At 52.5% G+C, this 26,123-nt stretch overlaps 1 protein-coding gene and 1 long non-coding RNA gene across 3 annotated transcripts; one reads left to right on the top strand and one right to left on the bottom strand.

Annotated features, from left to right (window-relative positions):
• Positions 1 to 2,073: 2,073 nt before the first annotated feature.
• On the bottom strand, positions 2,074 to 5,862 carry LOC134057618 (zinc finger protein 239-like). 2 transcript variants are annotated; one of them, XM_062514596.1, is made up of 3 exons: positions 5,397 to 5,862; positions 4,902 to 5,042; positions 2,074 to 4,715 (listed from the first exon to the last, which is right to left on the bottom strand). In XM_062514596.1, exons 2-3 carry the CDS (start codon positions 4,981 to 4,983, stop codon positions 3,799 to 3,801), a joined length of 999 nt encoding a protein of 332 aa, XP_062370580.1. In that variant the 5' UTR covers positions 4,984 to 5,042; positions 5,397 to 5,862; the 3' UTR covers positions 2,074 to 3,798. The 2 variants fall into 2 exon arrangements, with proteins under 2 accessions (XP_062370580.1, XP_062370579.1); XM_062514595.1 differs by having other exon boundaries at positions 4,902 to 5,862.
• Positions 5,863 to 6,409: 547 nt separating this feature from the next.
• LOC134057619 (uncharacterized) lies at positions 6,410 to 16,536 on the top strand. The gene is made up of 3 exons (XR_009934357.1): positions 6,410 to 8,808; positions 10,443 to 10,558; positions 16,354 to 16,536. It is a non-coding gene; the product is annotated as an uncharacterized LOC134057619 (long non-coding RNA).
• The last annotated feature ends 9,587 nt before the right edge of the window (positions 16,537 to 26,123 follow it).

The raw sequence follows: 26,123 nt of genomic DNA, 5'->3' as shown, positions 1-26,123 counted from the left end.
CCACCATTGACATTGCCAATGCATTTTTCTCCATTCCTCTGGCAGCAGAGTGCAGGCCTCAGTTTGCTTTCACCTGGAGGGGCGTGCAGTACACCTGGAACCGACTGCCCCAGGGGTGGAAACACAGCCCCACCATCTGCCATGGACTGATCCAGGCTGCACTGGAAAAGGGTGAAGCTCCAGAACATCTGCAATACATTGATGACATCATTGTGTGGGGGAACACGGCAATGGAAGTATTTGAGAAAGGAGAAAAGATCATCCAGATTCTGCTGGGAGCCGGTTTTGCCATCAAGAGGAGCAAAGTCAAAGGTCCTGCCCGAGAGATCCAGTTCCTGGGAGTAAAGTGGCAAGACGGGCGGCGCCAAATCCCCACTGAGGTCATCAATAAGATCACCGCGATGTCTCCACCAACCAACAAGAAGGAAACACAAGCTTTCCTAGGTGCCATAGGCTTTTGGAGAATGCACATTCCTGAGTACAGCCAGATCGTGAGCCCTCTCTACCTGGTCACCCGGAAGAAGAACGAATTCCACTGGGGCCCTGAGCAGCAGCAAGCCTTTGCCCAGATCAAGCAGGAGATCGCTCATGCTGTAGCCCTCGGCCCAGTCAGGACGGGACCAGAGGTGAAGAATGTGCTCTACTCTGCAGCCGGGAACAAGGGCTTGTCCTGGAGCCTTTGGCAGAAGGTACCTGGTGAGACCCGAGGCCGACCTCTGGGATTCTGGAGCCGAAGTTACAGAGGATCTGAAGCCAACTACACCCCAACAGAGAAGGAGATCTTGGCTGCTTATGAAGGAGTTCAAGCTGCCTCAGAAGTGATTGGCACAGAAGCACAGCTCCTCCTGGCACCCCGACTACCAGTGCTGGGGTGGATGTTTAAAGGGAAGGTCCCCTCTACCCACCACGCCACCGATGCCACATGGAGCAAGTGGATTGCCCTCATCACACAGCGCGCCCGTATCGGAAACCCAAATCGCCCTGGGATTTTGGAAATAATTACAAACTGGCCAGAAGGTGAAAATTTTGGTCTTGCCGATGAAGAGGAGCAAGAACAAGTCACCCGGGCTGATGAAGCCCCGCCATACAACCAACTGCCAGCAGATGAAACTCGCTACGCTCTTTTCACAGACGGTTCCTGTCGCATCGTGGGGATGAACCGGAAGTGGAAAGCAGCCGTATGGAGCCCCACACGACAGGTTGCACAAGCTACTGAAGGAGAAGGTGGATCAAGTCAACTTGCTGAACTCAAAGCTGTTCAGCTGGCCCTGGACATTGCTGAAAGAGAGAAGTGGCCAAAGCTTTACCTTTACACTGATTCATGGATGGTAGCCAATGCTCTGTGGGGCTGGCTGGAAAGATGGAAAAAAGCTAACTGGCAACGTAGGGGAAAGCCAATCTGGGCTGCTGATGAGTGGAAAGACATTGCCAGTCGGGTAGAGAAGCTACCCGTAAAGGTCCATCATGTAGATGCCCATGTCCCCAAGAGTCGGGCTAATGAGGAGCACCAACACAATGAGCAAGTAGATCAGGCTGCAAGGATAGAGGTGTCACAGATAGACTTAGACTGGCAACACAAAGGAGAGTTGTTCCTGGCTCGATGGGCCCACGATGCCTCAGGTCACCAAGGCAGAGATGCTACCTATAAGTGGGTATGAGATAGAGGGGTGGATCTCACCATGGACAGTATTTCCCAGGTTATCCATGACTATGAGATGTGTGCTGCCATCAAGCAAGCCAAGCGAGTGAAGCCCCTCTGGTATGGGGGGCGGTGGTCCAAATATAAGTATGGGGAGGCCTGGCAGATTGACTACATCACACTGCCTCAGACACGCCAAGGCAAGCGTTACGTGCTGACCATGGTAGAAGCCACCACTGGATGGTTGGAGACCTACCCTGTGCCTCATGCCACTGCCCGCAACACCATCCTGGGCCTGGAAAAACAAGTCCTTTGGAGACATGGTACCCCTGAGAGAATTGAGTCAGACAATGGGACTCATTTCAAGAACAGCCTCATAAGCACCTGGGCCAGAGAACACGGCATCGAGTGGGTGTACCACATTCCTTATCACGCACCAGCGGCTGGGAAAGTGGAACGGTGCAATGGGCTGCTTAAAACCACCTTGAAGGCACTGGGCGGGGGGACTTTCAAAAACTGAGAGATTAATCTACCAAAGGCCACATGGTTAGTGAACACCCGAGGTTCCACTAATCGAGCAGGCCCTGCCCAGTCTGAGCCCTTGAGAACACCAGATGGGGACAAGGTTCCAGTGCTGCATATGAGAGGTATGCTAGGAAAAACTGTTTGGGTGAACCCTGCCTCCAGCAAAGACAATCCAATTCGGGGGGTGGTTTTTGCTCAAGGGCCAGGGTGTACCTGGTGGATCATGCAAAGGGATGGAAAGACCAGATGCATACCCCAAGGAGACATTGTTTTAGGGTGAACTACCTACAATACTGTGCCTGTATCTGTAACTGTATGGATGTCTATAATTTGAAGATTTTTAATTTGATTTGGCATGATGGTAGGGGAAAATTCGGGGTGGATAATGTTGAGGGTTAGTTCTTTCTTTTTTTTTTTTCCCTCTGTGGAATTTTCCCCATTGTCATGCTAAGATACCTGTTGACTGGGCCCTGGTGACAAGGGGGAGGGGACGGGAGGGAAGAAGCAAGCCCCGCGAGATTCAAACAGCCAGAAGAGGAAGAGGAAGGCTGGACCTCGGCCCATTTCTCCCGCGGAGTTCGGACGAGAAGGACGATCGCCGTCTGTGTCCCATCCCAGCGTCGGGAAACCACCATCGGACCCTGCCCGGCTGTCTTCTCGCTGTGAACTACCACCATCCAGCACTCTACTGAGCACCGGGACCGACACCGTGAGCGGAGAGCTCTCTCTCCATCTCTCTCTCCCCCTGGAACAGCTCTGCCATCACCCCCAGCCCTCCTGCAGCTCTGCGGGAGCCACCCGCCCCCAGCACCGGGAACTGCAGCTCAGGGAAAAGGTGCCTGCAGCCAAAAAACACTGGGACTGAGTTACTGTTCTGTTTGTGGGTAATTTCATAGCTGTTGTTGTTCTTGTTTGTCTTGTTAAATATACTAGTAAAGAACTGTTATTCCTACCCCCATATCTTTGCCTGAGAGCTCTCTTAATTCCGAAATTATAATAATCGGAAGAATCATATTTTCTTTCAGTCCAAGGGGAAGCTTCTGCTTTCCTTGGCAAACACCTGTCCTTCAAACCAGGACACCCCAGTTACAGGGCTTTCAAAGGAATGAACAGAAACCTTTTTGTTTCAAGGCCAAAACAAAAGAATTTATGTGTCCCTGCTGGCAAAGCATCCACATGCTTGGCTGGGTGGGAAGAACCCTTTTTGAAGGGGTTTCCACCCCACCATCTCCAAAATTGTGGGGTTTGCCCCAATATGTTCCCATTTGGCTGTGGAAGATGCCCATGAGCCAGAAAGGATTAAAATGATGGATTTCTATTGGAGAAGACCTCCAAGGCCATTCAGTGTTGCTTGATACCACCAGAAGATGCAAAGAGTGAGATTTTTCTCGGGTCAGAAGTCGACAAACGTGCTCTTCACAATGGATTTCTGATGTTGATCTGTGGATATGTCCAGGTGCTCAAGGGAAGCCAGGAGGATGAAGAGCCGCCCAGCCAGGTGTCTTCCTAACATGGATCACCGGGGCTCTGCCCACCAGGGGTCACTCGGCATCATCCAGCACAGATCCTGCCATGGAGAATGGAGCTGGAGCAGCACATGAAGCTCTTCCTGCACTTGATTTGCAGGGCTTCCCTTAGTGGTGCCTCCATTGGTGTTTGGTCAGGTGAGAGCTCTGTGAAAAGCTCTTCCCACACTCAGAACACTCATAGGGCCTCTCCCCAGTGTGGATGCGCCGGTGGGTGACGAGGTTGGAGTTGTGCCTGAAGCCCTTCCCGTAGTCGGGGCAGCAGAAGGGCCTCTCCTCTATGTGAATGCGCTGGTGCAGGAGGAGACTGGAGCTGGTCAGAAACCTCTTGCTGCATTTATCACACTCATAGGGCTGTTCCCCTGTGTGGATCCTTTGGTGGACAATCAGTTCAGAGCTTGTCCTGAAGCACTTCCCACACTGCCCACACTCATAGGGCATCTCCCCAGTGTGGATGCGCCTGTGGGAGACAAGGCGGGAGTTGTATTTGAAGCCCTTCCCACAGTCAGGGCAGCGGAAGGGCCTCTCTTCTGTGTGAATCCGCTGATGCATGACGAGATTGGAGCTGGTCTGAAACCTCTTCCTGCGTATGTCACATTGATAGGGCCTCTCCCCAGTGTGGATCATCTGGTGGCGGATCAGTTTGAATCTCGTACTGAAGCTCTTTCCACACTCCCCACACTCATAGGGCCGTTCCCCCATGTGGATTCTCCAGTGCCAGATCAGGGAGGATCTCTTGCTGAAGCTCTTCCCACAATTTGAACACTTGTGGGGCTTATCCGCATCATGAAGATGCTCATGGAACCCCAGCTCTGAGCTCTGGCTGCAGCTCTGTCCGGTTCTTTGGCCCTGGTTCTCCTCCTCGGATACCCAAGAACTGTGTTTGCAGCCCATCCTCATGTGGGATCTCCCGGGCTTTTCCTCCTCGCTGGTTTCCTGTGCAATGGAGCTGCTCCAAACAGCCTCTTCCACAAGGTTCTGCTGCAGGGATTTGTCCTCCCTGGTCTCCATCCTCAGCTCCTTGTCTAGAGGGGGAAGGACAAGGAGAGGATGGGATTTGCCTCTGTTCCAGAGGGAGGGGGAAGGAGATCCCCCCAGCACGTCCCTGGCAGGACGGCGTCGGCAGCGGGGCTGTCCTGCAGCCGGGGGCCGTGCTGGGCTGGGAGATGGAGCAGGACAGAGGGTGAAAGGGGCAGGGACTTCCTCCTCACCTGCCTGGGGCTCCGGGGGCATGTTCTTCTTCCTCACGGCCTCATCCTCCATCGGGCCAAGGTTTAGGAATGGGAAATCCATTTTTGGGGGAAAAGAAGGGTTGAGCGCGTTGGGTTTATGTTCCTGCGGGCCAAGTTCAGCTGGACAAGCCAGTGCCCCTTTCAGCCTCAGAGAGCCTGGGGCCGCTTATCACCAACCTCCCACACCCCTCCAGGCTGCCGGGGGTCCCCCGGCTCCGGGATCGCCCCTCTGCGCTCTCCCCGCTCCGGGGTTCCCGTATTCCCCCACGGCTCTCCCGGATATCCCCAGAACCGATCTCGCCCCCTCTCCGCCAGAACGAGCGATCGCAATGTGGGACCCGCCAAGATCCCTCCCGGGGCATTTCCGGCTGAGCTTCGGGGTCCTGCAAGATCCAAACATCTCCTGCCCCACAAAGAAACCTCCAGGAGACCTCCCCACGATGGATTTGGGGCGAGCTCCCCCTCCCAGCTCACCTGCGGCTTCCGGGGGGAGGGGTGATGCCGGGGAAGTCGGGGAAGCTGCGGCCTAGAGCGGGCGAGCGAGTGAGCCGCTCGGTTCTGCTGCTGCTCTTCCTTCCACTACTCTTCTTCCTTCCGCTCCTCCTCCCCCAGCCCGGCCCGGCCCGGTGCCGACGCGCAAAAGCAGCCGCGCTCCGCCCTGGGGGATTGCAAAGCGGTTGCGCCCCGCGCGGCACTGGGAAGTGATACTGGGAGCACTGGTAACGATCCTGACAGCACCTAGAAGCAACTGGGAGCGCTCTCCCTGCCAGTACCGCTCTTACTGGGAGCACTGGGAGGGAACTGGGAGCAAACTGCGCCTAGACCCGGCTACAGCCGGTGGTGGGCGGTGTCGGAGCAGAGGGCGTGGTTATGCAAATCTAGGAGCGATCGCGCGCTGTGATTGGTGTGCGGAAGCAGCGCGGGGTTCTCCCTGGTCACGTGAGGGCGGGAGCGGTGGGCAGAGCGATGGCGGCGGCGTGCGGTGAGAGGGAACGGGAATGGGAGCGGGAGCGGGAACGGGAGTGGGAACGGGGACTGGAATGGGGACTGGAATGGGGACAGGGACCGAGAATGGAAACAGGGAATGGGGACAGGGACCGGGAATACAGGACCGGGAATGGGGACAGGGACTGGGATAGGGACAGCCCCGTGTCATGCCCTGGGGACCGAGGAGGGGACAGGGACAGGGGAGGAGCCAGGGACTGGGCTGTCGCACCGTGACCTTGCTGAACTGGGAGCTCGCGTGTCTCATTTTCGGGGCTCCTGCCCCCCACCTTCCCCCCCCCCCCCCCCGGGGGTTCCTCTCGTCGTGTTCTGGGGGGGAAGCAGTCAGCACCCACAGTACCCCTCCAGTAGCTCCCAGTATCCCCAGTAACCTCAGTGCTGCCAGACCAGTATGGGGGCTTAAGATAGATCCTGGTTTGGTGTCCAGTTCCAGTGCCCAGCCCCAGACCCGGTGTCCATTGGTCTAGTCCCAGTCCCCACCACGTTTCCAGCTGCTGTGTCATGATGCCAGGCATTGTCCCAGGTGGCTTCCAGCCCCAGTGCCAGTCCCAGTTCCCAGGGCCATGATGCCAAGATTGGGCTTGGTGTAGGGCCCTGGGCATGACTGGGGCACAGCGTGAAGGGTTTCATGGGACATGGGACTAAAGACATGAAACATGGGACATGGGGCATATAGGACATGACACAGGGTGCAGGGTGTGGTATAGGACACAGGACATGACCTTGAGCATGGCACAGGACACGGAACAGGACACAGGGACAGGGGACATGATTTTGGAGCATGGTACCTGCCCCAGCCCGTGATGCATGAGTTCCTGTGCCCACATGTGCCCCACACGTCACCTGCCACCCCCCCTGCGGCACCACCATGTTCTCACCGGTGTCCCTCCTGCCTGCTGGGTACAGTTTGGTGGCCTCGGATGTGGCCTTCCCAGTGTGGGTCCTGCTCTGCCACAAGCCCTGGGGACATCATCCCTGCCCAGTGGCACCAGGTGTCTATCCATCGGCGATAACTGGGACAAGTCCCACACGGTGGCATCAGGTGGCACCTGTGCCACTGGCAGCAGAGATGTCTACAAGGGGGTAACTGAAGGGACAGAACAGGGTGCAGGTGCTCACAGTGTCCCTGTCATCCACAGGGGGTGGTGATCAGGGGTGTCAGGATGAGGTGGTCATAGAGGTGCCACCAGGGGTGTGGTGATACCAAGGCACACATGGCCATGGAAGTGCCGCCGCAGGTGCTGGAATGCCCGTGGAGATGCCACCACGAGCACGGCAGTGCCAGGGGACACATTAGTCTATGGTGTGGCAATGCTGGTGGGCATGGCAGTGACAGGCCAGGCGTGGGGCCAGGCTGGGGTGGCTCCGTGCCCACCCCATGGGTGGCCCTGCTGGTTGCAAGCCGTTTTGGTTGGTGTCTGTGCCAGTGCCTGGCCTGGTGCTACCGTTAATGCCAGCCCTGGCACAGGGACATGCACAGGTGTGGGAGTGACAAGGGGGACTGGGCACCCCGAGGGCTGTGCCAGGCCAGCACCTCCCACCCCATGCCTTTGTCCTCAAGAAGGTGGCACACGGACACCGAAAGGGGTTAGAAGAGTTGGGGACACAGTGGTCATCTGGGGACATGAAGGACCTCAGCCTATGGAGGTGATTTGGGACACTGGTGTGATTTGAGGACGCTGAGGTGCCCCAGTGCTATCCCCAGCACTGTTTCCCTGTCCCCACAGTACCTGGCTGTCCTCAACAAGACCCTGGGCCACTACCCCTATGCTGGCACTGCAGGTGTCACCAGAGATGGCACCAGGCACAGCACTTCTTCCGCACAGGGGACATTGACCCTGGTAATGACACCTTCGACATTGCCTCCAGCGTCATCACTGGTGGGGACACTTGGGGTTTGGGTTTTAGAGTTAGGGTTGGGATTTGAGATTTGGGATACTCTAAAGGCATTTGGGATGGTCCCAAGAGGTTTAGGAGTAGGGTTTTGGTTTGGGGTTTGGGGTTTGGGTTTGAGGTGCAAGGTTTGGGATGGTCCTGGAGTATATGTGATTCAGGATTTGGGAAGTCCCAGGGTTTCTGGGCTCTCAGCATTCCCTGACCCCAGTCCCAAGCCCACAGAGTGCCTGGGGGTGTACCCTGGAGACCCCCAGCTGCTGGTGCTGGATTGCACTGACAGCAATTTCACCCTCCAATTCCACAGGTAAATCCCACAAGTCCCACCCAGGGAAGTTTCCCATCCCTAAAATCCAAGTGTTGGATTTGCGACCCCTTTTTCCGAATTCCTGTGTGGGATTATGGGATGAAATTTTCCCTTTCCCAGGGTAATTTTTGGGGATTTTGTGGCCAAGTTTTCCCTTTCCTGATGTTTTCTGGGGGATTTTGGTGCAGAATTTTTCCTTTTCTAGAATGTTTTTTTTTTTTTTGTTATTTTGGGAACTCCTGAGGTTTTTGGGGATTTCAGGTGGAATTTTCCATTAGCATTGGATTTTTTGAGATTTTGGGGTGGAAATTTTCCTTTTTTTTTTTTTTAGGATTTTGGGGTGGAATTTTAATTTCTGGGGGATTTTTGGGGTCAAATTTTTCCTTTTCCAGGTTTTTTTTTGAACTTGGGGAACTCACAGGGTTTTTTGGGGATTTATGGGCAGATTTGTTCTCTTTTTTGGGGATTTTTTGCGGCGGAGTTTTCCCTTTTGCATTGGTTTCTTTGGGATTTTGAGGTGGATTTTTTCCTATTTTATTTTTTAGTGATTTTGAGGCCTCTTGTAGTGTTTTTTGTCCCCTCAGGCTGATCAGTGTCATCATGGAGTTCCAGCTCAAGGCCATCAACATCCAAACGCTACTAAAACAGAAAATCCCCGACTGCTACACCTTCAGTGATATTGTGAGTGTCCGCAAGTGTCCCAGTGTCCCCTGAGTGTCCTTCTGGTATCTTCTCATGTCCCTTTTGTGTGCCTTATGTCTCTCCTGGTGTCTCACTCATGTCCTTCTGTCCCACATCTATCCATCTGTCCCCTGGCTGTTCCCCAGTACCTCTGCGGACCCTGGGGAGCAGCCAGTGAGTGCTATGACAGTGATGGTGATGGTGACAGTGACAGTGCTAAGGACAGTGACAGTGACAATAACAGTGACAAATGGCAGTGGCACTGACAGTGATGGTGACAATGACAGTGAAATGCCAATGACAGTGCAACCCAGTGTCCCCACATCACGTTTGACAACTCTGTCCATAGCAGGTGAGTGCAGATCCACCTGGACACCCATCCAGGAGTGCCACCACCCCTTGCTGCCCAGCAAAAGGGACAGTGGGGTACAGTGGATGATGGGAGACAGGGGGACACAGTGACAGGGTAACAGGTGCCATGTCCCCCTCGTGCTCCGGACACCGGCAGGACTGGACGCATTTCTGTTGCGCCCCAACCACACTTCCCCATAAAACCTGCTCCCCTCACACCTTGGGGACACCCCTGACCCCCCCCCCCCTTTGTCACCCTGGGGTGCCCCTCAGTCAGGGGGGTCTTGGTCATGCTGCAGGACCCTCTCTCTGTGCAATCCCCGAGGTGGCACCTGCGCTTTTTGTCACCGCCATCTGCCAATTTGTTACCAGCACCCCAAAGAAGGGGGCGGCCCACATGTTACAGGAGGAGGTGGTGAAAACATTTCTGGGGTCACTCCCAGCCATTTCCATCTCCCCACATCCCCCTGAAGATGCTGCTCCACCCTGCACCCCCTCCCTCCCGCCCCCACCACAGCATCCCCTGAGGGGACCTTGGGGACTGTCCCCATGTCCCCCCCCAGTCCCCATGGTACCTCCGCTGCTCCACCTGTGCTTGGCCCCCGTTTGTGTGGCGACCTCCCCATGTGAACGGGCAGGAGTTTCAGTCACATCCTCACCTCCTTCTCGTCTTCCTCCTGCTGAGGAGGTGATGTTGCTTCTGCTGGGGACTCGCCAGTGACACCAGAGGGACACCACAGGTCACCCCTCGAGGGGCCTGGGGTTGCAGTGGCTCCTGGAGTCGCCCCAGTGTGACAGCTGGGGGGCCTGAGATGCTGCAGTGACAATTTGGGGGGTGGGTGCTCGTTTTGGGGTCTCCAGGGTGAGTCTCAAAGTCTCCTCCCATCACCTCATCCCGTGCCTCAGTTTCCCCCTCACTCTGCAGGGAGCATCCAGAATTGATGTTCTGGAATTGGGTTTGTTTTGGGGGGTTTTGGGGTTGGGGCTACTGGGATGGGCTGGTGGGCCAGTTAGGTGATACACACCCAAGGTGTGTATCAAGGCTGGTGGTTATCTGGGCTCGGAGCTGCCTAGGCTGGGGGGCTGCAGGGCCAAGAGCTATCCAGACAAGTGTCAAGCTGGGATCCATGACTCAGGTGTCCATCAAGTGTCCACCAGTGTCCAATCTCTCCTGCCCCCATCCATCCCAGACTCCCTGGCCAGGGCTGCTTCTCACTGCAGAGTGGACAAGCCCCTGGTCAGTCCCAAGATGACCCCAAACCCCCTCCCACCAACCTCACCAGGCCACCCACCCTGAGCTCTGGTGCCATCGGCATCCCCTGGCAGCCGGTCCAGCTCTGAATCTCTTGGAAGAGGAAATCCACAGTCCCAGGCCGGGGACTCAAGGGTATCCAGGATGGTGAGCACTGAGTCCATGTGGCATAGGGGGACAGTTGGGGACACAGCTGGGGAGATGTCTGTGGGGAAGGGAGTTGGGGTGTAGGGGAGTGAGGGGCACCTAAAAGGTGCGGAGGGGGTTGGAAGGGAGGGATGCACCCAAAAATGTGCCAAAGTGAAGGCGAGGGTGCATAAAATTGGGGTAAAGGATGGAAAGAATCCAAACAAGCACAGAAAAGACTCAAAATAGGGGGCACTGAACCCAAAAAAGGGGAAAAGGACTGAAAATGGAGGGGAGAACGACCTAAAATCAGAGGACAAGGATGTCATGGGGTGTTACAGTGTTTTCCTACCTGTGCCAGGGTGAGTGCAGATGCTCCGTGCCAGAAGCAGCCATGGGGACATCCTGAGGGACATGGGCACACATTGAGGGACACAGGGACACTACAGGATGGGTCCCCTCAGACAGCCCAGGACCTCATGGTTTTTGGCCCCACTGGGGGCAGGGGACACATGGAAGGCGAGAGGAAGATATGGTAGGGAATTTGGACATACAGAGGGGAAAGGACATGATGCCACCAGGACAGATAGCAGGGGGACAATGTCACCAGGACACCCCTGGTGACATGTAGCATGGGGCCACATGACACTGTGGGTGGCACTGACCCTTGTGCTGTACCTTGGGCCATTGGGGTCCTCTGAGCGTGGAGTCCCTAGGACGCCCTGGTGACTGTCACTCACCTCCGGGCCACTTGTCAACAGCCGAACAAGTTCCACCTCCTGCCCTGCTGGGTGATGACATCTGGCTGGTGCACTGTGGTGGTGATAGTGGGGATGTGGTGGCAGTACCTGCATTGGACAGCACTTCGCAATGTCCCCATCCATGTTCCTCACATCCTCATCCATCTCCCCCCATGGCCCCACCCATGTCTTAGTTCCTTGTCGTTATTTTTAACCCCAGTTACAGGGCTTTCAAAGGAATGAACAGAAACCTTTTTGTTTCAAGGCCAAAACAAAAGAATTTATGTGTCCCTGCTGGCAAAGCATCCACATGCTTGGCTGGGTGGGAAGAACCCTTTTTGAAGGGGTTTCCACCCCACCATCTCCAAAATTGTGGGGTTTGCCCCAGTATGTTCCCATTTGGCTGTGGAAGATGCCCATGAGCCAGAAAGGATTAAAATGATGGATTTCTATTGGAGAAGACCTCCAAGGCCATTCAGTGTTGCTTGATACCACCAGAAGATGCAAAGAGTGAGATTTTTCTCGGGTCAGAAGTCGACAAACGTGCTCTTCACAATGGATTTCTGATGTTGATCTGTGGATATGTCCAGGTGCCCATGGGGAGCCAGGAGGATGTGGAGCCACCCAGCCAGGTGTATTTCTAACATAGATCACGGGCACCATGGACCAGCAATGCTCTGCCCACTGGGGGCCACAGGAACATCCAGCACAGATCCTGCCACGGGGGATGGAGCTGGAGCAGCACATGAAGCTCTTCCTGCACTTGATTTGCAGGGCTTCCCTTAGTGGTGCCTTCATTGGTGTAGGGTAAAGTGAGAGCTTCTGGAACAGGACTTCACACATTTGGGACACTCGTAGGGCCTCGTCCTAGTATATATGCGCTGGTGGGTGACGACAGTGGAGTTTTGGTTGAAGCCATTCCCATTGTTGGGTCAGTGGAAGGGCCTCTCCTCTGAATCTGCTGATGCCTGAGGAGACTGGAGCTAGTCTTAAATGTCTTCCTGCATTCCTCACAATCGGCACGCCTCTGCTTTGTGTGGCTCATCTGGTGGGCAGTCAGGTCAGAGCTTGTCTTGAAGCCCTTCCCACACTCCCCACACTCATAGGGCTGTTCCCTCATGTGGATTCTCCAGTGTTGGATCAGGTAGGATCACTTGCTGAAGCTCTTCCCACATTCTGAGCACTTGTGGGGCTTCTCCCCATCATGAAGCTGCTCATGGACTCTCAGCTCTAAGCTCCAGCAGCATCTCTGGCCACCTCCCTGGCCCGGAGTGGGTCTTTCTGCTTTGGATCACCGTGATCTGCATTTGTAACCCCTCATGAGGGATCTCTGGGGCTTTTCCTCCTCCTTGGATTCCTGCACCATGGAGCTGGTTTAAAATGCCTTTTCCATAAGGTTCAGCTGTGGGGATTTGTCCTCCCTGGTCTCCATCCTCAGCTCCTTGTCTGGGGGAGGAAGGACAAGGAGAGGATGGGATTTGCCTCTGTTCCAGAGGGAGGGGGAAGGAGATCCCCCCAGCATGTCCCCGGCAGGACGGTGTCGGCAGCGGGGTTGTCCTGCAGCCGGGGGCCGTGCTGGGCTGGGAGATGGAGCAGGACAGAGGGGGAAGGGGGCAGGGACTTCCCCCTCACCTGCATAGGGCTTCTGGGCCATCTTCCTCACAGCCTCCTCCTCCATCTGACCATGATTTGGGAATGGGAAATCCTGGTTTTGGGGAAAAACAAGGGCTGAGCACATTGGTTTTGATGTTCCTGCGGGCCAAGGGTAGCTGGAGATGTCATCACCCCTTTCAACCTCAGAGAGCCTGGGGCTGCTCATCACCAACCTCTTGCACTCCTCCAGGCTGCCGGGGGTTCCCTGGCTCTGGGAATGCCCCTCTGCGCTCTCCCCTCTCCGGGGCTCCTGCATTCCCCCACGGCTCTCCTGGGGATCCCCAAACCCCATACTGGCCCTCTGCCCACCAGTACTGGGTGATCACCACGTGGGACCTGCCAAGATCCCTCCCGGGGCATTTCCGGCTGAGCTTCGGGGTCCTTCAAGATCCAAACGTACCCTGGCCCCTCAAAAAGAAAACCTTCCAGAGACGCCCCCGCTGGTTTTGGGGCGAGGTTCCCCTTCCTGCTCACCTGTGGGTTCCGGGGGGGCAGGGTGATGCTGCCAGAGTTGGGGGAACTGCAGCCTGAGCGGGCGGGCGGGGGAGCCGAGTGGTTCTGCTGCTGCTCTTTCTCTTGCAGCTCCTCTTCCTCATGTTCCTGACTTTCCCCTTCTTGTTCTTCCCGCTCCTCTTTCCTTCCTCCCCCTCCTCCGCTCCCAGCCCGGCCCAGGTCGGTGCCGACACTGAAAAGCAGCCGTGCTCTGCCCTGGGGGGTTCCAAAGTGGCCGTGCCCTGCACAGTGCTGGAACCAATACTGGGAGCACTCGAAGCGATCCTGAGAGAACCCGGAAGGAATTGGGAGCGCTTTCCGTGCTAGGACCGCTCTTACTGGGAGCACTGGGACGGAACTGGGAATAAACAGCGCCCGGACGCGGCTTCAGCCGGCGGTGGGCGGGGTCAGGACCGAAAGCGTGGTTATGCAAATCCAGGAGCGATCGCGCGCTGTGATTGGTGGGCGGAAGCAGCGCGGGGTTCTCCCTGGTCACGTGTGGGCCGCGGGGGGGGCCGGAGCGATGGCGGCGGGGCCTGGTGAGAGGGAACAGGGAATGGGGACAGGGAATGGGAACGGGAACCAGGAACAGAAACAAGAATACAGGACTGGGACGGGGAATACAGGACACGAACTGGGAATGGAAATGTGGGAACAGGACAGGGAATACAGATACAGCAACTGGAGAGAGAATATGGGATAGGGATTAGAAAGATGGGACCGGGATTAGAAATAGGGCTGGGAATGGAAATACGGAAATGGGACAGGAAATACGGAAATGGAAATGCGGGACCAGCATGAGGACTGGGAATATGAGAACGGGAACAGGACAGGGAATATGGGACCGGGATTATGAGAATGACAACCAGACAGAGAATACGGGACAGGGAATGAGACCAAGAGTGGGATCCAGACTGGGATGGGAGCAGGGTGGGACCAGGAGCGAGGTAACATGAGAATGAGCAGGGGGCAAGGAGAATGACAGCGAGGAGAGGGGGATCCAGGACAGGAGAAACCCAAAACTGGTACAGGGGATATGTGGACAGTTCCTGGGCAGGGGATCCTTGATCAACTGCCCCAGAACCTCTGCCAGAGTTTCCCAAAGCAATTAGAACTGCTCAGCCTAGAATATCCAAGACCCTGAGCGACCCCCAAATCCCTCCCAGGAACCCTCAACCCTCTTGAACACAGCACCCCCCACATCCCCTGAAAGATCCCCCCCCATGTTGCCATCGTTGTCTTAGCTCAACATCTTCACCCTGGGTTTGGGTATTTTGAAAGAACAATGAGAAATGCAAAGAAAATTAAGGCAGGAGGATGTGGAGCCCTCAGCCAGGTGTCTCCCCCACATGCGTTGTAGAGGAGACAAATCCCTCTGCAGATATACAAGGGACTGCAAGGTCCCTTGTTCCCATGAGGCCTTGCAGTGTCACAGGGGTCTCCTTGGTGATGCAGTGTCACAATGGACCCTTGGTTCTGTGGGGACTCACAATGGCAGAATGGTCTCCTTGGTTCCACGAGGCCCTGCAGAGCCCCTTGATTCAACGTGGCCTCAAAGTGTCATCATGGTCTCCAGAATTCCATGAGGCCCTGCTGTGTCACAGTGGATCTTTGGTTCCATGGGGTCCGCACTGTTCCATGAATCCTTAGTTCCATGGGGCCCTGCAGTGTCACCATGGACTCCTTAATTCAATGGTGTCACACAGTGACACAATCACCCCTTAGCACAACAAACCCCAGAGTGTCACAATGGTTCCTTGCTTCCATGAGGCCTTGTAGCGTCACAATGGACTCCTTGGTTCCATGGGGCCACAAAGTGTCACAGTGGCCCCTTGGTTCAGTGAGGCCTGTCATGGCATAAGATTTTAGCCTTTATATTTTTGAAATCCTGTTATGCATCAATGCATAACTCTAAACTCCATAGAAAGTATTAGTTAACTATCTTCACATTTTGGTCAGACAAAAAGATTCCTCTGAAACTCAAGGACACCCTACAGCCTCAGGTTCCAAATACAATAAACAAAAGTGAATTGGGAGGGGGGAGCAAACTGAGGGAATATGACTTCATTAGCGGAAGCTGTAATTGGAGGATTAACCCCTTATATGCAAACAGACCAAACTTATATCTGTCTGAAAAAGTCATGACCACCATCCACCTTGGGTGTAGCCTCTGGGAAGCTTTTCACTGTCCAAGGTGTATCTGTTGAAGGCCTTTAATAAGCACCGACTTTATTCCCTTAACCTTGTCTAGCCTGTGTTCTAGGTAGCCACTCCAAGACATCACCTGCAGTGCCACAATAGTCTCTGTGATTCGTTAAGGCCTGCAGTGTCAAAACAGACCATTGATTCCATGACACCCAAAGTGTCACAATGGCCCCTTGGTTCCACTGAGTCCAACAGTGTCACTAGGGTCCTGTTTGCTCCACAAGGCTCTGAAGTGCCACCATGGCCCTTTGGTTTCACAAGGCCTCAATGTGTAAAAATGGCCTCGATGGTTTCATGAGGTCCTGCTCTGTCACAATGCACCTTTGTTTCCATGGTGCCCCATAGTGTTACAATGGTATCCTGGGTTCCACGGTGTCAGAATGAACCCTTCATCCTGTGCAGACCCACAGTGTTCACTGCCGTGCCCTTGATTCCATGAGGCCCTGCCAAGCTGTAACAGTCCCTTGTTCCAGTGGGTCCCAGAGTGTCAGAATAGTCTCCAATGTTCCATGAGGCCCCGCAATGTCACTGTGCTCCCCTTGGTTCCACAGGCTGCACAGTGTAGCAATGGACTCTTGGTTCCATGAGGTTCCTCAGTCACAATGCTCTTGGATCCCCAGTGTCAGTGTCAGTGTCAGTGTCAGCGTTAAGGAGAGAGAGTTCAAAGTGCACCTCATGATTTTTGGTTTTAATCAAGTGAATATTTTTTTTAATTTTTCAATTCAGAGAAGAGGTGACCGAAGCATTCCCCAGGTGATCTTGATGATGAATGTCACCTTAGAAGGTCTGGGCACAGAGAAGAATGATCCCTTTCAGGGTTGACCCTATTTGGACAACCTGCTTCTCACCTCCAACCTCACCATGTCAGACATTGCCCACCTGGGACTGACATCCTAAAACATAAAAAAAATCCCTGCATGTTTATTATTATAATTATATATTAATAAAATAATAAAATTACAAAGATGTTTTTCTTTTAATAATAAAAATAATATTTTTATTACCTAATTTTTCATTTATGTGTTAAAAAATCGATACGGTTTTAGCAATCATAAAAATTCTTGGTGATTGGTTCTAAGTAACACAATTCCCTTCATTAATTAATTGAAAACTACTGGCTATTGCTTTCTCCTTCTGTATGATAAGTAGACTTTTTTCAGTCCTTCTCTAATCCTTGTTATCATTTTCTCAGACAGGGTAAAAGGGGCCACTCTGGAGTCAAGGGAGACATTTCTGGGGTACATTTGGGGCAGTCTTGGGTCTACACAGGGAATTTAGAACTTGAGGGTATGTAGGACACTTCAATGGGCCGGGTGGGCACTGGGCAGGGCACTGAGGGATTCTGACGGACACCTCGGAGGCTGGGAGAGCTCTTAGGGGTCCAGGGCGAAAACTTGGAGGTCAGGGAGGGGAATGTGGAGCGCTTCGGGGTCCGGGCGGGCACCTGGGGGGCTAGAACGGGGCTCTCTGGGGCGCGGGGGATGATGGGAATTGTAGGCACGGGCATAATACGATTGAATACAGCCGCGGAGCATCACAGGAGGGCGCATCCGCATTGTCTCTTTGTGGGTCGCGGTGCCTGATGGGAGATGTAGTCACGGCTGGAATAGCACTCTAACGGGACTGCGGAGCATGATGGGAGCTGTAGTCCCGGAAGTGGCTCGGACGAAGCATTTGGGGTCCGGGAAAGCACCTGGGGGACACTTTTGAGTCCGAGCCGTGACTTGAGGTCCCCAGGGCAGAACGCATGTGGTTCTGGAGCACTTGGGGGAAGCTTGGGGGGCTCTAACCAGGCTTTTTGGGCACCGAACTTTGCAGGTGTTTTTGGTGCCGAACTGTATTATGAGGGGCTGTGAGGCTGTGGCGGATGAGACACTGTTCCCTGTGTCCCCAGTTGGTCCCACTATACCTCGTATCACTCACAGTATCCTCAGTTTGCTACATTATTGCCCAGTATCATTCCCAGTATGTCCCAGTATGTCCCAGTGGGTCTCTGTGTACCCTCACAGTCCAACCCACCTGTACTGGATCAAAAGCAAAACCAGTGAGACTTCAAGTCAGTAATACAATTTTTAATAGGGAAGAGAAAAAGGAAAAACAAAATACATGCAATTAAAAAAAAAATACAACCACTAACAGAGTCAGAATACAACCTGATACCCTGTCAGTCAGGGTGCTGGTGCAGTTTTCCTCCAAAGGGTCCAGTAATGATGTGGAAAAAAAGCCTGGTTCTTCCTCTGGAATCCAGTGGAAAAAGGTTGCCTTTGGCGTTCTACGCCTCAGTTTTTTATCTAGGTAGGAAAGGCTTGGCTAGTCCTCCTGGCTGGAGTATCTCCCAATAGGATGATGTAATCTCATCAGTTATACAGTAGGACTCAACGGCCCATTAACAGAAGATACTTCCTACAGAGATAAGGATGATCACCTGTTGGGGGTTGGTTCTTTCCTTTTTCCCTCTGTGGAATTTTCCCCATTGTCATGCTAAGATATCTGTTGACTAGGCCCTGGTGGCAAGGGGGAGGGGAGAGAAGAGGGAAACCCCCCGAGATTCAAACATCCAGAAGAGGAAGCGGAAGGCGGGGCCTCGGCCCATTCTCCCCTCGGAGTTCAGAGGAGAAGGACAATCGCTGCCTCTTTCCCATCACCGCCATCCCAGCGTCGGGAACCATCCTCACTGCTGTCGGACCTTGCCCTGCTGTCTTCTTGCTGTAAACTACCACCATCCAGCACTCTGCCGAGCACCAGGACCGACACCGTGAGCGGAGGGCTCTCTCCATCTCTCTCTCCCCCTGGGACAACGCTGCCATCACCCCCAGCCCTCCTGCGGCTCTGCAGGACCTGCCCGCCCCCAGCACCGGGAACTGCAGCTCAGAAAGGACTGGGACTGAGTTACTGTTCTGTTTGTGGGTAATTTCATAGCTGTTGTTCTTGTTTGTCTTGTTAGGTATACTAGTAAAGAACTGTTATTCCTACCCCCATATCTTTGGCTGAGAGCTCCCTTAATTTCAAAATCATTATAATCGGAAGGAAGGAAGCATCACATTTTTCAGTCCAAAGGGAAGCTTCTGCTTTCCTTAGCAAACACCTGTCTTTCAAACAAGGACACCCAGGGACCTGATCCTTTATGTGCAATGTGTTACCGAGGATGTTGCAAACACCTGGGCTTTTATGTGGCAATTTTTATGGAGGGTGTTGTTCCAAGGGAAATGGTGCTTCACATGTGAAGTTTTGCTTTTCTGTCACAAAGCCTTGGGCATGCTCGGGGTGGCAGTGTGGGATATTTGTCCTCTGAAATGGGTCCTGTTTGGTGTAAAATACCCATTTTTTTTACTGGTTTTTGGGTTTTTTGTCCCTGAGGAGTATGAGGCTGACCAGTCCGGTTGGTGTCTGGGAATGGGGGGGGGGGGGGGGGGGGGGTGTTCTGGGTTCCAGCAGCACTCCCAGGGCTGCTGCTTTGAGATGTAATATGGAACCCAGCAATCTCTGTGCTCTGCAGATGCGGGAAGGAGTGGAACAGCAAGTGGCAAAGCTGGGCTTTGCTCCTTAAATCCCAGAACAGCTGGGTTTAAGTTCCATCAGCCAGGGGAGGGAATGAATCCTGGTGCCAGCTGTTGGGGGGCACTGGACTGGTGTTAGCATCTTCTCTCTTATTTTTTGCATGATGTGATTGTCCCTTGATGAGAGAAGTCAGAAAACGAGGCAGGAGGGGGAGCTCATTTTGTTTCTGTGAACTCCAGGCTTGGGGCAGCTGCAGAGCACTTTGGTTTCAAATAATGCTGCCCAAACACAGTGAACTTGAACCTCTCTTGGGCACTTTGGGATCCCTCTGTGCCACTCTTCCTCAGATCCTTCACCTGCGAGGTGGGGGCTCAGAAACCCCTGCCCCTACTTGACAGGTTTTTACATGTACAAATTGATTTTCTTAGAGAAGCCATCAGGCATAATGAGAATCTATGGAAAACAGGGGGTTGGTACACTAGCTGATAGTAGGTCTTGGGCTTTTCTTCTTTTCTTTAACTTGTTCTTAAAAGGATCCCTCCACTGGAAAACTGAATGGGGAGGGGAGGGAGTTGCTTTTCATTTTTGGAAGTATTGCTTTGGATTTTGGTATGTCAAGTGACACCACCAAAATAAGATTGGAAGAACTGAGCTTCAGGACTCAGCACTTAATTATTTTAATGTGTTTGTGTGGGTGCAGGAAATGCCAAATCCCAAAGCAATTCTGTTATCTGTAACATGAAGTGCAATAACAGCTTTAAAACCAAGTGCTCGGTGTGGGGTTTTCACATATGTTTTTATGGTCTAAAGGCTTTTCTTGTGCCCCAAAAGCCACAAGGAACCTGCCAGAAGCCGGCCTGCATTGAATATGTGGGATTTCATTTTGCTCTTGGATTCTTCCCTGCAGTCTTCTCTCGAGTTCTTGTTCCAGAGGGGCTCTTACTCCAGAGCCATACGCGGGGGGGGGGAGGGAGGAGGGGGGTGCGTTGCCTTGATAAATGGGAATGAGATTGCCCAAGTCTGTCAGGAAAGCAAAACCATGCCCGAGGTTTGTTTGGCCAAAGATGGACCATGAAGACATCCGTACTGGCACTGGGTGTGAGCGCTGATGCTTTTGGGTGGTGTGGTGCCTCTGGCCCCTCAGAAGTCAGGGCGAGGCTGAAGGAAGGAGGGAAGCTGCCACAGCTGCAGGTGAGGGCAGTGCTGGCTGTTTCCAGCTGCTTGGTGCAGAACTGGGAGAAGTGGGAGAACAGCTTTCCTCCTTCTTTCTCTCCATCACTGGGCAGAATATTAGGATGAAGCTGCACTAAGCTATGTCAACAAATGTGGGTTGTTGATTGGTTATTTTTCTTCTGGCTCTTTTATGTATTTCCAAGTGATCCAGTGAGGAGCAAGTTGCTGGCTTACATGATTTCTGAGTGACCTGTCACGGAAACGGGCATCTCTGTGTGCACGTGCTTCCTGGCAAATCCAGATGAGACATGGAAATCCTAAGGGAGGATTTCCAGCCTTGACCACACGTGACACAGGCTTGTGAAAATGCAAGTGACCTTGACAGAATAGCAGCTGTGAAGTGAAGCAGAACTGAAATCCACATAAGCAGAAAAACCAAGTGAAGTGGTACTTCTCGGTCATGCGTGCACCTCGTGCCTCTGCCTGCTGCCAACACTCGGTGGTGCAGCTCGACAGAGTCCCTTTCAGTGTTTGTTTGGTTTGATTTTTGTGGTCAGTTCCCATAACCAACTCCCCTCCTTTAGTGGATACATCCCTGGAGTGGGACCAGACTCACCTTTAGCCTGGAGGACTTCTCTGCTCCCCTGGTGTTTTAATGCACATTTATGTTTTTGTGTTGCACTGAGGATGGTTCGTTCTGTTTCACTCTCGGTTTGTATCGTGGTTGTCCCCTTCCCTTAACCCCTCCCTTTCCCCTGGCCAGCCCTGAGTGGCTGTGATACGGGATTCCTCCGCCCCTGAGTTGGGATTGAAAATACCCCGTGTTTCCCATGCTATCTCTCTTCTCCCTGGAACCCTTCAGGACAATAAACTTGGATCATCCCAGGAAAGAGAGCCTCCTCTCATCTTTTACCTTTGTCCATGTCAGATAAAGAATCCCCCATCTCTCTGACCCTGAGCTAGCCGAGGCAGGTCAGAGAGACCAGGGGGAAGATCTGACACCCTGGAAAGGGGGTGAAGCCAAGGCTTATGAGTAAAGGGAAGACAACCACAGCATGGGCATTGTGTCCTCGATGCATGCAGCACCACGTGTTTTCCAAGTTCCCAGCACTGATGAATGTAAACAAGAAAATACCTGTTCCTTCAAGTGTCCAGCTCTCCCCCGCCACCTCCCCTGCTTCCCCTGCTCTTATCCCTCGCTTGCCAAGGTCCTGCATCTCCCTGCTCTCCAGCTTCAAGTCACCTTGTCCTGCCTGTGGCTGAGAAAATACGGGCCTGAGGTTCTTTTAGCAGCAATCCATTCATTTAAAGAGCACAAAGAGCATAAAGTGCAGAAGAGTCTTTAGACATCCAAAGAAGGGACTCTGCTTTTCCTGTAGTTCTCCTTCCTGTTTTCACATGGGCCGGAAGGATGGGCATGGCCAGTATTTATCATATGAAAGTGATGTTACTAAATTTGTCAGGAGTTCTGATTATTATTATCATTATTATTATTCATTTTCTGACAGAAAACATTCTCATTTTGCCTTTCCCACATTGTTTACAGGTGCTGCCCAGGGCGGACATCTGTGGCTTCAGACAGCAATTGCCTGGGAGGAAGGGGAGCCTTTGCACAGCTCACCTGCACAGCTCAGGTGGATAGGACAGGGTTGGTGTGGCCTGAGAAGGCATGAACAGCCGTCTGTGTTCTGGAGTGACTTGAAACCTTTCTCTGTCAGGTTTTGGAGGCATTTCTCTTTGGGATTTCTTGCAATGCAGCACCCTGGGTGTCCCTTTGTGCAAAGTCCAGTGGAGGGCTCCCGGTCCTGCCTGTGCTGTGAGGTCAGTCAGAGGATACAGGGTTCCCCTTTTCCTCCCTGCTGGGATGAAGTGCCTTGGGAATCTGGAATCTGGGTGAAACTCCAGCTCTGCTGGTGTCCAGGGATTCGAAGTCCGGGGGACTGGGTTTACCTGTGGCTTTCCAGGTCAGCAGGAGCAAGAGGAAGTGGAGTGCCAGAGCCGTGTCCCATCAGGCTGTGTTTCCCTCTGAGGACAGAGAGTCCGGGCTGAGGTGAGGTTGCCAGGAGCGCTTGGGTGGGCAATCCAGGGAACGGGGAGCTTGGAATTGCAGCTGCTGCTGGATCCATTGCCTTAGGTCTGCTCCGTTTTATCTGTGCCAAGTGGGATTTGTGCTGAGGAGAGAGGTGCTGTGGTGAACGAAAGGTGGAGTAAATCCTCTCTGGGGATGTGCAGTGAAGAACTAAGCAGCAGGGAAGGAGAAGATTTGTAAACAATACGACTGTTTCTGCCAAAAGTGGGGTGGAGCAGTGATGGGGTGGTTGGGTTTGGCCTGGGTCTGTTATTCTTTGTGCAAATTTTAAATTCTGTAGTATGATTTACTGTCCGGGATCTTTCTAACAAAAGCTGACGGAAATTTAGGTTTGCATTAGAAGTTGGGTCCATTCACGGCAGAAACTTGCTGAGGCTGGAGGACTGGAGTGATGGCTACTCACAGGAAAGGTCACTTGTATTAATACTGTCTCAGATTTCCCTCGGTGGCTGCCAGCCCTGAATGGCTGTGAGTCTGTGCTCTTCTCATTGGGGAATTGGAAATAATTTCAGTATAATTAGAAATTTTAGAAAAATCCAGCTAAAAATTTCACCTTGGTCCCGCCTAAGAACAGCTGTAAATTCAAAGGCAGAGAGAGAAGATGTACCAGCAAAGGACAGGAAAGGGGAAAGGTTTCAGAAAGCATTTCTGTGGTGTAATTAATGACAATTTCTGACGACCAAGGGAGAAGAAGATGAACTCCCAGCCATTCGGGCCTGACAGTCCCCTGCAGCGAGAGCTCAGCACATATCCCCAGAGGCAAGTCCAGCATGTGAAAGAAGAAAAAAGATTATTTCTTTTGCTTCAAAGTTATTTCAGGTTCTTAAAGGCCAACCAGCATTTGCTCTTGATTGTGGTTGGGTGACCCATGAGCAGTAGGCGGCACGGGTCATGCCATTGATTTAGCTGAAAGCCCCGGTGTCATTTAGAGGGGAGACAAGAAGTGTTTGTGTAGGAAAATGCGAGGGGATGTCCAGGGGAGTGAGGAGGCATTTTTGAGGGGATTGCTGAGGTAGTTGAAGGGAGCCCAGCAGGCGGTTCCTCTGGGAAATTTCTCCGAGGCCCATGGGGAGCGCAGCCAGGACTCTCCAGGGCTAGCAGGCAGGGCTCAGCCCTCGGGATTCTGTGTCCTCCTTCCCTGGCAGCAGCCGGCGAGAAAGGGAGGAGAGGCTCCGTGTAGGATGAGGCCCGTGGGAGAGAGCAAGCAGAGGAGCGGCCTGGGGCTGGAGAGGGGCAGGAGAAAGGCAAAGGGACCTTGCTGGGGTCACTGGGGGAACAGAATGGACACTTGGATGACCAGTGGAAGTGAAGAGTGGATCTGAGTTCACCTACAGGGAAATAAGGAGGGGATCTTTTGGAGGGAAAAGCTGAGGTGATGAGTTCAGTGACCTTGGCACAAGTTGTGTTTGCAAAAAGTGGGACCAGAGGTACAGGCAATGCAAAGCCAACCCTGCTTGACCTATGAATTGCGGGATAGTCTGTCAGCACACCAAGCTAGGAACTGATGGGAAAAATAAAGCAGCACTACCATTCTGGACCTCTGCATGGTATTCACCCAGAACTTACATCTCAAGGACTAAAATGGAACAAAAGCTATAAAAGAAATGTAATTCCAAGAGGGAAAATGGTCTGCGAGAAACAAATCCACGTAGGCCTGGATGCTGATCCCTATTGCTGGTCCATGAGAGCATCTGACAGGTCAGATTTCAAATGGTTTGATTTGACAGGGAGCTGGTTTGTTCCTTCTCATGAATAGGATCATTGGCTTGGCATGGGCCAAGCCACTTGACCTTTTCCATCTAGGTAAAGAGTTAGGGAACTGTTTGAAAACCTGGTCCTGGATGTAGACAGCTTGGCTCGGTATTGCTGTGTAGAAATAGGAGAATATCTCTTCTGATTTTTCTCTCATCTTTCTTGCACAGCTGTTTTTGTATTCCTGACTTGCGTTCGCGTCGGGGCCGTGTGGCTTGGAGCTCGGGAGCCGGATCTGTTACTTACCCACGTCAGATTGGTCTGCACTGGTGCAGGAGATGAACTACAGGCTGACTTGGGAGCTCGGAAACAAGGAGAAGAAGCTCTTTTGTCTCTCTGCAAAATGGTTTGGCTCCATCCGGGCATTAAGTCAGGGAACTAACACTTCATTTTTAATGTTCTGTGCTCTGCCATCATCGCTGTGAGCCCTGAAAGCCTCCTGAGCTGTTCTCATACAGACCTAACTTATTTGGTCCAAAAAAAAAAAATCTTAGTTTTGTTTGTTAAAAAAAATGCTATTACTGTGTGCAAACTCAGGGAGAAGATTTTATTCAACACCTCTCATTAAAGGGACATTAAAGCTCCGTTTTCCTTTTTATTGAACAGTCTGAGACACATTATTGCTTTATATCATTTTTCTTACAGGCGTTTTTAACTTTTTGAAGAGCCAGAAAGACAGTTTGTGCATATGTGTGTCACTCATACGCATCCTCTCTCCAATGTAGGATGGAAAAAAAGGCTGCAGAGCTTCCTGCAAGGGGCTGTAAGTGCAAATCAAGAGGAGCCAGAGGTTTAGATGCTACAAATTACCATTTCTTAAAAGAACCCTATGTATTTCATGCTATCAAAACCAGTACGAATAGGAGACTGAACTCGGGCATTGTGATGATCTCCTTGGGTTTTAAAAAGCTTTAATGGCCTTAAAAGACATATCACACTTAGTTTATTTTTAATACCCTTTCATTAAATTTAACAAAAGCCCTGATCCATCACTGCTGTTGTGATGTGTGACAAAAGCCCATCTTCCCTGCATTTGGAACAGGTGAGAGATGGAACTAAACACCAAGAGATTTTCTGCTCCCGGACTGTGAGTTTTATTGGATGTTCTCTGCCAAATCTGGTCAGTTGTTCGTGAATGTGTCCATGAGGGGAGATGAACATGCCAGTCCAGATAGGCAAGCATACAGTGCCAGAAGGAGAACCCTTGAAATGTAAACCGGGATTTATTCAACTGACTCACAGGTGTGTGCTGAGCCCAGGCCCTGTGTACAAACGGAGGGCCAAACGTACCCTACAAAAAGACATCAGCATTGTGGGCTCTTGAGTTTGGTTTCCTGGGGGAAAGTGCCACCTATGTCTAGCTCTAGGTTTCAGGTTAAGTTTAGGTTAATGCTATTATTAAGCTTAGGCTTAGCGTTAGAGTTAGGGTGCGGGGTTAGGTTTAGGGATGAGGTTTAGGGTCAGGGTTAGGATTAGTGTTAATATTACTCTTAGGGTTAGTGTTGGGTTTAGTGTTAGGGTTAGCGTTGGTGTTGGGGTTAGTGTTCGGGTACAGGTGTGGGTTACGTTTAGTTTAGGGAGAGGGATAGGGATAGGGATAGGGCTAGGGATAGGGATAGGGATAGGGATAGAGTTGGGGTTATGGTTAGGGTTAGGGTTCGGGTACGGGTTAGGGGTTAGGGTGACGGTTATGTTCTGTCAGAGCTTAGCAAGAGAAGCTGTCCTAGAGCGGGCTTTACATGAGATAGTTGCCCAATTCCTGAAATTCTCTCCATTCCTTGGACAGAATGGAGTGACACCACAGCAAACTAGCACGGAAGTTAGTCATTAGAACCTGGAAGTAAAAGGCAGGGACAAGAAATCAAAGACGGTGAAGGGCAATACCTTCCTGCTTGGCCCGCGTAAGTCGCATCACACCCACCAGGTTATTGTGTCTTTTCCTTATTCACTGCATCTGCCGAGGAGTTCTTTGCATTTCGAAACC

The sequence above is a fragment of the Cinclus cinclus genome, unplaced genomic scaffold, assembly GCF_963662255.1.
Source record: "Cinclus cinclus unplaced genomic scaffold, bCinCin1.1 SCAFFOLD_126, whole genome shotgun sequence".
In the NCBI taxonomy this organism is placed as follows: Eukaryota; Metazoa; Chordata; class Aves; order Passeriformes; family Cinclidae; genus Cinclus; species Cinclus cinclus.
The sequence above is the reverse complement of the archived record's forward strand: the minus strand, read 5'-3'. Positions and strand labels throughout refer to the sequence as shown.